General features: G+C 32.8%; 1 protein-coding gene and 1 long non-coding RNA gene across 2 annotated transcripts in view; one reads left to right on the top strand and one right to left on the bottom strand.

Annotated features, from left to right (window-relative positions):
* Positions 1-800: 800 nt before the first annotated feature.
* LOC128198911 (uncharacterized) lies at positions 801-2,442 on the top strand. Its single transcript, XR_008251617.1, has 2 exons — positions 801-952; positions 2,090-2,442. It is a non-coding gene; the product is annotated as an uncharacterized LOC128198911 (long non-coding RNA).
* Positions 2,443-4,441: 1,999 nt separating this feature from the next.
* LOC112049311 (uncharacterized) overlaps positions 4,442-11,673 on the bottom strand; it is a 44,926-nt gene continuing 37,694 nt past the window's right edge. The window contains exon 4 of the mRNA XM_024087157.2: positions 4,442-10,800. Coding sequence (XP_023942925.2) covers positions 10,597-10,800 — 204 coding nt within the window. The 3' untranslated portion in view covers positions 4,442-10,596. The remainder of the gene's footprint in view (positions 10,801-11,673) is intronic.

Below are 11,673 nucleotides of genomic sequence, written 5' to 3'. Positions count from 1 at the left end.
ATTTTTTTTTTACATTGACATTTGACGTTTCGACTTTCGTAAACGTCAACAAAACTGGCCAAATATATTGCAGTGTTTCTAGCTTTAATTATAAAATTTAACCAAAGCCTAATTCTTCCACTAATAGGCCGTACAGACTACCTTGTATTAGTATTTTAGTCGAGTACAAACAATTGAACAAACAAACAAACAAGAAAAAAAGCAACGAAAATGGGTTGCTAATGATGCCAGCATCCATCTAGCACGTCAAAATTGAAGGAAACAAAGGTCCCTAATTGACTTAATTTTGTTTTGTCGCTCAAACAACGCATTGTAAACAAACACATTCTGTAAACATAATATTATTGTCTAAAATGTTGAGTTGTGTGATCAGGAAGTGTAAAAACTCTAAATATGAGTGTAATGTATGTAAACATAAAAAATTGCATGAGTGCATGCTCAATGGAGTAGCTGAGTTCGGATCACTAATTCTTGCAATGATTGCGTGTCCAGTTAGCGCGGCGCGGCGATCATCCCCGCGGCGAAATGCAATCGACGTGCCACTTGTCTACAGGGGTTGGTCATGTCTCTTGGCGTCGGCCACAAATGTATAAACACACCCAGACACTGAAAAAATTATTCATGTTCATCACACAAATATTTTCCAGTTGTGGGAATCAAACTCACGGCTGTAGATGCAGGAAGCAGGGTCACTAGCATAGTAAGTTCGGGTTAAAACTTATAATTAGTAGATAACCGGTAAAGCTTGCTACACTTAAAGTGTCAATGTCATTTTGACACTAATTCGTTGCTGTCAATGTCAGCTGTTCATTTGTTGTTGCTGTTAAGTTAATTTTCTATTTCTGTTGTTTTCTATATTCAAAACAAATACAATTTTCAATTTAGCGAGGAGGAATCTTTAATTTCTGTTAATCTACAGTTTTCAAGAATACACATAACCCAATAAAGTCAAGTAAGTATAATAACGTATTACTTTTTTTTGATACTTAGTCTTTTTTTAGGTTATGAAATATATTTTGCATTAATAGTATAATTAAGCATATAGTGCTTAATAAAATACTGGAAAATTCTTAAAAAGTATTTTAACATGTCTAAAACAATAACAATAATGAGGTTAACATTTATAGAGACATTTACTTAAATTTCACAATCCATAACCTAGGTATATAGCAAGACAGTTAATTCCTATATCAGAGTCTTATCTTGTATCTTACAATTTCCTTGACTTTTCTTTTTCCATGATTAGTACAAAGAGCTATTATGATTCATTTAAATGAGTAGCTAATAACACTTAATGATTTTAGTTTAGTAGAACTAATTGTGTTAGAGCTCTTCCAGGGAAGTGCTACTGCTACGCAGCTTTGCTGTGTTTGTGTGGGTTATGAATGTTGATGGAATAATTACAGGCACATGTGGCTTGAAATCCACATCTCAGGTAGACAGATGCAGGATGGTCCATCACACTAATTACACTAATATTTTAATGGTGAAGTTTGTGTGTTTGTTCTTCTTTTGCATTGCAGCTACTGAACCGATTTGGCTGATATTTTAAAATGGAAATAGACTTTACTCTGGAATAACTCATAGACTAGTTTGCATTCTGGAAAAATCCATGGTTCCCACAGGATTTGTAAAAAAATCAATTTGACGCAGATGAAGTCACTAGCATTAGTTGTTTTATTTCTAGCATGTCGTGCAAAGTATTTCTCTATTTATTGTTGCTTTAATTCCATTAGTATTAGTATATAAATAAAAACCGAGAATTTACTCAGAGCACATGTTAAGCCTTCCATCTCATGGTAAGTCATTGAAATTCACATCTGATTTTAGTTGTTGAAGAATTTAACATTGTCTCTTTGAGGCAGCATACTGGGTGTAAGCTCCATATTTCATATCCACCTAAAAGGAGGGATACCTGTCCCTGTAATGACTCATTAAATTTGGCTGATAATGTTAAAAGCTCAATGGCAAAGTGGTCAAACTCATCTCATAGTTGTAGGGAAATGGGAATATTGGTCATATATAATAGATATTATGCAAATATTCTTTTAAAAAAAAAAATAATTATGATAAAGTTTGTTTGTTACAGAATGACAAAACTTCTAGAATGGATATCAGTGACTTCAGCCATCTTTGCAGTATGGTACTCTCTCGTAGGAGGGTACGTCAAGCATAAACTAATTGAAGAAAACATGACACTTGTGGTAATATCACCTATAATATTTGTCATACTGTTTGGCCTGTATGCTGTTACCGTGGTCTTGTACAGAGTATTTACCTTCAATAACTGTGACGAGGCGGCCAAAGAGTTGCAGGCAGAGATCATAGAGGCAAAAAGGGATTTACATGAGAAGGGACTAAGGTTGTAGACATTCCATTTAATTGTATGTAGTTTTAAGAGTTATTCCATATTTATATATTAATAAAGTGTTTTATTCTTTATGTGGTTATTTGAATTAAATTAAAATAGCTCAACAAATAAATAAATAATATCATATTGCTTAGGTTACGGGAATAGGACTCGCTACTTTAAAATTCTTATGCATAGTTTTTAACCATCTTCAAAAAAGGAGGAGATTCTCAATTTGACTATGTTATTTTTGTATGTATGTTACAATTTTTTTGTATGCATTTTATGTTTTTTCCTACTAATATTATAAACGCGAAAGTATGTATGGATGTTTGTTACTCTTTAACGCCGCGATTTGGCTGAAATTTGGAATGGAAATGGATTTTACATGGTTCCCGGACGAAGTCGCGGGCGTCCGCTAGTTTGTACATATATGTATAATAATAATAATAAACAATTTTATATACTTACTTGAGTAATAGTTCAGTAATATATGTAGGTAGAGTTCAACCCAGAACCCGAACCCAGCCCTCGTAATCCGAGTCCACACAGGCTAACCACTGTCCCAACGAGGCTAGATACTTTACATAAGATTAGCCGCGACTACGTCCGCGCGAAAATTTGTTTTTCATATATCCAGCGGCAACCATGTATTTTTCCGGGAAAAGAAACATTACTCTGTAACCACCTCTATCTTCCAGTTAAAGTCCCATTAAAATCAGTTTATTCAATGCGAACAAACAATCTTTTCTCTTTATAATATATATACTAATATTATAAAGCTGAAGAGTTTGTTTGTTTGTTTGCTTGAACGCGCTTATCTCAGGAACTACTGGTCCGATTTGAAAATTCTTTCAGAGTTAGATTTATCGAGGAAGGCTATAGGCTATATAATATCCCCGTATTCCTACGGGAACGGGAACCACGCGGGTGAAACCGCGCGGCGTCAGCTATTATTAGTATAAATGTAAATAGATAATACTCTCTTACAGAAGAGGGTTGAGACATAAGCAGTAGTTTATGTGGATTATCAGGCTTAGGTTAATTTTGACCCTGAGGTTATTATCTTGTTAGTGATAATTAGTGAGATACCGGCTTAACTTGCACTCTGAGCTGAAGCCAGGAAAAAAATGTAATTTTAGGTTCAGCCTTCTTGTCAGTGTTACTTGAAACGCATGAAATCAATTAATTTTAGAACGGAAGTCTGTAACAGCAAGATTTTCATAATTATTAACCAACTTCAGAAACGGAAGAGGTTTCTCAATTCGACTGGTACTTATACAGGTGCTCGGGAGTATTTCCGATAAATTCGAGGTGTTGACAAGTCCACCTATAGGAGCCGAATTGCATAATTTTTTTTTAATTAAAAAAAAACTTTTTATGTTTTCATACAAAGGAATTCAAATAATTCCGACTATCCATTTAACACACGCCTTTATGTCCTTGAATTTTTAAATAATCCTAGTAGTAACTGTCGATATTGACGAGATATTGCAACTGGCACTCCGCACTTTACTAGTAAGCTACTTCATGATATATTTTTTTTACTCCAGAAATATTCTTTTTAGAACACGTTCCCTAGACATTTTTAATTTTCCTTAAATAATAATTATAACCCTAGAGTTACGGGAAACGCTTCCGAGCACCCTGTATATTTTGCTGTTGTATGTGCTACCTTTTGACTAGTTTATTGCACATACAATTTTATTTTTCGTTCTTTGCTTAGTGGGTACATTCTTTTGTTTATGAATTAAATTGTTTTTATTAAAAAAAAATATAAGCTATTTTTTTAAAGCTCCTCTCATAGTTAAGTAGGTATAAAGTGAACTGTGGTGCTGGAAACATCATAGCTTTGGGAGATAGCAGGCAACAAAAATCCAGAATCGTCCTAAATAACAAGCACAACAATATTTTTTTTCTGGTAATAAGAGAATAATGGCCCTGCTGGTCGTCAGACATTCTGCGAGGGGTTTTCACATTGCCATGAAGCTTAAGTTAACGAAATTAAAATAACTAATTAATTACTTGCTTCTCTCAGCATGTGCAAGACATAGGGTAAGTATTGAGATTGTGGTAAAATTAAACAACATATTTTAAGACTAAGATTTATAATATGAGCTAAATACTTGCACTTAAATAACTATTTACAATTTCAATAATTTAAAAAATATCATGTATATATAAATAATATCCTCGCATCATTTCATTCTACATTAAAATGAATGCATTATTTTTATTAAAAAAGACTTATTTCAAGTAAGGTACATTATGGTTTCATACAATATGTATTATGATTGTAAAGATGAAAATATACTTAAAACCTCAATACCAAGTAATGCGCGCCGGTTGTTTTATGTAAGTCTGTCTATACGAAATTCTTCATTATTTTTTGATGCTTTCTTGCTGGCAGCGTCGTAAGTTTTAAGTATGCTATCGCCTTAACTTAAACAGGGCGCACGGCAGTGCAACAACAAAGCTTTTTCAATCAAAAACATAGATACAAAAAAACGAATAATGCATTTTTCCTTAGCTTATATTAATTAGAAATAAATATATGATATAATTCATTTCGTAATAGAAAATAACTCCCTTATATCACATTTCAATTGGATGTATTGTTAACTTGTTTGAGATGTAATGTAGCTATTTTCATGAAGTGTGAACCGCATTGCGGCAAGGTTTTTTTATTGTCAAAGCTACATTGATTATGATATGACCATGACGTCATACTTACTTACTACAAGTGTTTGTCAAGCATAAGAGATAAAACCTTTTTTAAATTTCATTTTCGATTAAGACAATATTGGGATCAAAATAATCAGTAGTAACATTTAAAACGAAAATCATATACCTCCCTACCTAATTATCGATTACAATATATATTACAATACAATATATATAAAACACAATTGTTTTTGGTACATAGTGGCTAGTGGGTATAACGAAACAACACTACCAATAATTTACATATTTTCAGCAATATGTTTGCTACGACGAGTCAAATGATTTAACTACATAATAATAATAATTGTTTACAATCTGAATTATTATTTTTTAATTAAATCAAATTAATTGTACCTCACAATTACGAAAATTAATAATGATTTATTATTAAATAAAAACCTAATAAAAAATTATACCTACATTTAATATTTTCTGCAATTTACTTACTTTTTGCAATTCTTTAAAATATTTTGCTAAATAATATTTGTGATTGATAAAGAATGCATACAATGGAGAATCACTAGTAATATTATCTCTGTTCCCAATATTATCTTGATAAGAACTTCAGTTTATGTTATTTATGGATCTCGACAATCCAATCTGTTATTAATATTGTATTTTATCTAATATCTACGTAATATATCTATGAAAATAGTGTGAGAATGAATCGATGCGTAAAATTGTGTTTTATCCTACGTCGCTCTACATATATTAAAACCCTAATAGCCGATGATATGAAAGATAGCGCCCTAAGCACCGGGGTCGGTCCCAATATATATCTATATAGTTAATATAAATAAAATTATACTTCTTACTACAACATACTTTCATGTCAAGTTTTATTGGGTTATTTATAATTAAATAATATAACTTCAATAAGATTGATTATTATTATGATTCAAATTATTAAAATATGATTTTTAAATACATTTAGCATTCATTGGCTTCGCCGTTCAGGAATGACTAATTCCTAGTAGCGTAATAAATATTAAAAAAAAACCTTAAAGCGTATGCACATATATGTATATGTTAAAGTTACATGCAAGTCAAACTTTCAGTGCATTGATTAACAATCGCAATTTATTTAGTTTGATAGCATTGCAGTGTTTTGATAAACGACGAAATAAAATGAACTCAATTAGTTTAATTTTAAAGCTCTCGATACCCTCTATATTTCTTTCACTTTATTTCTACAATATATCTTGCTAATATATCGACATTCCTACATAAAATTTCATTTATTTACTTACGGGAATACCGCCCCGGGCCATCGCCGTGAAACCATCTCTAGATATGATAAAGAATGTAATTTAAAGCTACAATTTCAAAGTGCCTATCTACATGATTCATAAAGACGTGAAGAGATAGTTGGGATCGCACTACGGTATTCTCCGGTCGTCTAATATAAAAATAAAAAATGTATTTTATACATGGATATCAAATAGAAGCCGGCGTTTGCGGTAGAATATGAAGTTTAATCGAGTATGTATTTGTGTACGATTTATCTCGCAAATCAAATCCTTGAGAAACGTTACACTGATGGAGTGGGTATTCGCTGAATCGGTCGATTTAAAAATTGATATCCACCGAACCCGTTTGTCATTTAATGATATTCAATAGAAAGTAGGTATGCTACGAAATATTTTGTATGTATCACTCAATTAAGTTTCAAATGGATTACGTATAAAATGTACGTACGAAGTCACAGCGTACGTCTCACTTCCTGCTTCCAGACGGTATCATATTCTGAAGGTTATTCAACAACGTTGCAGAAAAATTTTTCAACATCCGCAATAGTGTCCGCAGCAAAATAAATTTATTATACATTACACCTAGCCGTACAATATAAATATTAGAGTGGTAATGGGTAAACACACAGTTCGTTAAACCGATGGACTTGTCCCAAGGTACTGCAATGGCGACCCGCATCAGAATGTGTAATGTTAGTCGAACACCCACTAGGTAAACCAACTTAATTATACGGGATGTAGGAAGCTACCTGATATGATTAAAGACCGTGTTGATGACACCGTACAGGTACAGGAACCATCCAACAGTGTACGTCCATGGAATATAACAATCAATGTTATGTAACTTAAGCAAATGAAGTACCTATACAATAAAAGTTAATTTGTACAAAAATGTCATATTGGAGCGATAAACCGTAGTGCGGTCTAGCATATTTAATTTTATTTGGTATACATAAATTAAGAAGATATCTTGCCAGTACCTACTCGTACTTACTTTTTTATATCACTGACGTATATTACCATAACGGACGCAAAACGAAAATACCTCAGGGAAATAATGTGATTACTATTTGTATGGCTGTGTAAGGCACACAGATTTTATGATAATTAATTATTTAATAATTTAATTATCCTACATCACGGACGAACGGCAAACGCTAACGCACTTCCATTGAGGCATAGAAAATCTAGTGACGGTACATCACAACCGCAATTATATAGAGTAAGCAGACCGTGATATTCGTGTGGTTATAGTACCTACTCGTAAATTGCATCCCCGGTATTGAAAATTAAGTTGCGTTCCATCCGTAATGAAAGATATTTTATTAAAAATTGACTGACATTCAATATATATTTTTACATGAAATATATATTATATATACATATTTCTAAAATCTCCAATCATGTCAGAAGGAGAAGGTAACCATAGAGTAAAAGTTGGGAATTGAACATCATCATCATTTCATTTTCCGAATTGTTAAACTTCCGAGCTTATGAAGTTCAAATTGAGCGCACGGTAGTGCAATCACCAAGTTCAGTGCGGCATTGTTAATTTAACGAATATTTTTTTTTATGGTCCACATTCAATGATCGACAAACACACATTTTGCTATTTTTACTTGATAAGTAATTTCATGTAATCGACTTATGTTTCAAGTTTCAAGAAACATAAGAGAATACAGACCGACATAGCAAAATATTCAAGCCTTTTTTGCAAAATCGTTTTCGTATTATCAGTACGAGTATTATGGACCACAGTTCATACATATAAATATATATTTGAAAATTTATTATATACATATAAATAATATATTACATATTAGTTGTACATTGTATAACTAATATTACGAGTATGACTGTACAGTTAGCATTTGGGACCAAATATCTGTGATCACTTATTTATTTCAAGTTTTAAACTTATGTATTTTTTATGCTAACTGCACACTTGAGACAGAAAAGTTGAAAAAGTAGTTACTGCCCAGAAGTCCAGAATGACTATGTATGACCAAATCATAAAAACGTATAAACACAACGCAAAATGAAAAAACTGCGACAAAATGTTTTCAAGTACAGTAAAAGCTCATTATTCGCGGGGGATACGTTCTCTAACTGTGTCGCGAATACAGAAACAGTGAATATGGAATGGTATTTTATATAAAAAAAATCTTTTAAAATATATGAATATATTTACGAACGTACTTATGCGGAAACTAAAGGAATACTGTTTGGGACAGCCTGTGTAGCGTCGCAGCAGCGGTTCACTCACACTATAATTATGATATTTATTCAACTACCCGCTAATGATTGTGTTTTATTTTTTTTTCTCTTTTTATTTTGTAATTATTTTTTTTCTTAATTATTGTATTATGTTATATACCAGTGCACAGTAAAACCAACTGTGGTTTGTGTTACACTATGGTAAGGCATAATTTAAATATGTTTTTTGTAGAATAATAATAAATAAATAAAATATAGGATTCTACGGGATACGTTCTTTGGTGACAAAATAAAAAAACAAATATATAAAGAGAATCTTCAGTTGCTTTTGCAGTGCTTGACATTTTATGCAGTAAACTTGAAATTTTAAACCATCCATTTGTAATTTCGACAATAGGTATTTGCAAGTTAAAGTTTAAATTTGCAGATTTTACGTCAGTTAGATCCGCGAATAACGAAATATTTAGCCGGGAATATAAGAATTAGGACGCAATTTATTAATCCGCGAATAGTGAAAACGAGAATAAAGGAAGCGTGAATAAGAATGAGCTTTTACTGTATATAATGTAAAGTATGTTTTTAATAATTAGTAAAATAATCATTATAACTTTGTTGTATGTACTAAAAAATAGATAATGATATTAATATATCAATGCTATGAGTAGGTATCCCAGGAGTAAATGCACTGTTTCAACTTTAATGACCCAAGCTGTATTATATTATGTTATTATTCTACCGGACACGACATACAAACATTGAAATTAACCAGGGAAAATATATAACGAAGTACACCATACTAATCGTTTACATAAAATTGGTCCGAAGGTTTTTTTTTCTCTTCTAATTATTTTATCGGTGCGAAATAATTATATAATATTAAATCTAAACATTTATCATTTAAATTAAAAACAGCCATGTGACAGTCCATTTTATACTACCTAGTGCATCGACGTTTATGTCCATTTTGAAAACTTACATAGCTATTTCATTATTATTATATTACTAAATAAATTATTTTAAATAGAGCATTATTTGTAATCATAAAGAAATTAATCCTGCCTACGATTTATACATATGTAAAAAATTATAAAACAAACAGAAATATTATTGTTTTCAATTGAAACTAGTCTTTTACATTTTTTTTAATGTAGTAAAAAAAATCTACTTCTAGTTAGAGAGGTGTTTAACCGTGTACCAAAAGTTTGATAGCTAATAGAATTAAAAAAGTTATTTTTACATGTGAATCAATACTTTCTAACTGTAGTTTGGAAGGACAAAGAAAAATTATAGGTAAGCGTTTTTTTTATGTAATATTACTTTTAATTTCAATATAAAAGACTAGATTTTTTAAAGCTTTACAACTAAACTCTAAAGAGGGTAATTTATTAGGGAAAAGTATTAGAAGACAAGTAATTAGATCAGTGAAAAAGGGAGAAAAGGAGGTAAATTGGTGTTTGTTTTGGCATTTGAGTAATTAGAGAAAAACGATAGCGAATTCGGAAACTTTTCTAATTATAATAATTACAGTATTTTAGCTGTTTTAAGATTAAACATCGAGTTTTAGAAAGATAATAATCAGTGCTAACTCCCATTTATAAACGTAAGAGATGACGTTCTACGATATCAAAGCGACTAGATTATCTTTCTTAAGCTCGGTATTTAATATCTATAGCTGTGTTTGTTAGCTTTTAACAATTTAGTTTGCCATTCCACAGGTGCATATCATTCTGGCCAATAAACTATCTCTATGAGAATAAATCATGTCAACATTTTGGTCAATTGTCATGTGAATGTGATTATTTTTGTAACACTTTTCAATGAGATAGTGTATAGGTATCCACTTTTGCCATTATGGCGTCAAATTCCTCTACAATTATAGCAATTAATTACAAATAAAGAGCTATCACAGATGATACACCTATTGCATACCCGTTATCTGTTACGCGCACGGCAGCAGTGCAGCCAAATTCCTAACCAACCGTTAAAAGACAGCTCGTATTAATATTGTATACCCATTACCCATAAGCGCACGGCAGTGTGCCGGCCAAGTTCTTTTCAGACCATTCTCGCGACGGCTACCGCTATGAGGGAAATGCCGGCTTTCAGTCGCAGGGAGGGTTTGACTTGCGTCGCGGAGGAGTTGCCGGCGAGGATGAGTGCTCTGAGACGCTCTCGCTCGCGATATCTCGTGTCCTCTCCCGGTGGGTCGAGACATTCGAATTCGCAGCATCTTTCACCGACGCGGAAGTTTTTACAGAACTGTGAACAAAGAAACTCATCATCGCCATGTTTTTATAACCACAACATGGCACAGGCTGTCAGTTTTTTAAAGAATAGCAGTGTAAACCCATCACGCTTGTCGGTTGGCGGATCTAGAGTGGTAATGTTTGACTCTGTAACGAATATTACCGATGGTAATCTGGAGCAATGGTGTAAATAGGGCGGTGCCACCGGTGCCCAGGCACAGGGCGTAGACTCTTGGGGGCGCAAGAATAGATAGAATTAAGCATCAGAATGGGCAACGCATTTGCAGTAGTGAACCTGCGTTTGAGTTTTAGTGAGTGAGACACAGTAAGTGGTATGTTAGGCAAAGGGTCTACTTAAATTAAGTGCAGTTATAGACGCTCGCACAGGGCGCGGAAAAGGCTATTTACGAAACTGATCTGGTGTGGAAAGTTCTCTGAAGCACGGGCGTATAACACTACCAACTTCCGAACTCCGAGCTTTGAATTTTAACACCACATTTCTTAGAAGCTAAGCTCTTAAGCCCGACCTAGAGTTTGAACCCAGGACCTCATGATTCAAAACCACATAACATAACCAACGATTCCACAGTGTGGTAAAAAAATCTAAACGCAAAAACAAAGGGGTAATAAGTACTAGTTAAGTTAGTTAAAAAAATTGCCATATAATTCACTAGCTGTCGCCGCGCGGTTTCACCCGCTTGGTTCCCGTTCCCGTTGGAGTACGGGAATAATATATAGCCTTCCTCGATAAATGGGCTATCTAACACTGAAAGAATTTTTCAAATCGGAGCAGTAGTTCTTGAGATTAGCGCGTTCAATCAAACAAACAAACAAACTCTTCAGCTTTATATATTAGTATAGAGTATAGATTCTCGTAAGTATATTA

This window comes from Bicyclus anynana, chromosome 17 (genome assembly GCF_947172395.1).
Source record: "Bicyclus anynana chromosome 17, ilBicAnyn1.1, whole genome shotgun sequence".
Taxonomy (NCBI): Eukaryota; Metazoa; Arthropoda; class Insecta; order Lepidoptera; family Nymphalidae; genus Bicyclus; species Bicyclus anynana.
Note: the sequence above shows the minus strand (reverse complement) of the source record. Positions and strands in the feature narration are given on the sequence as shown.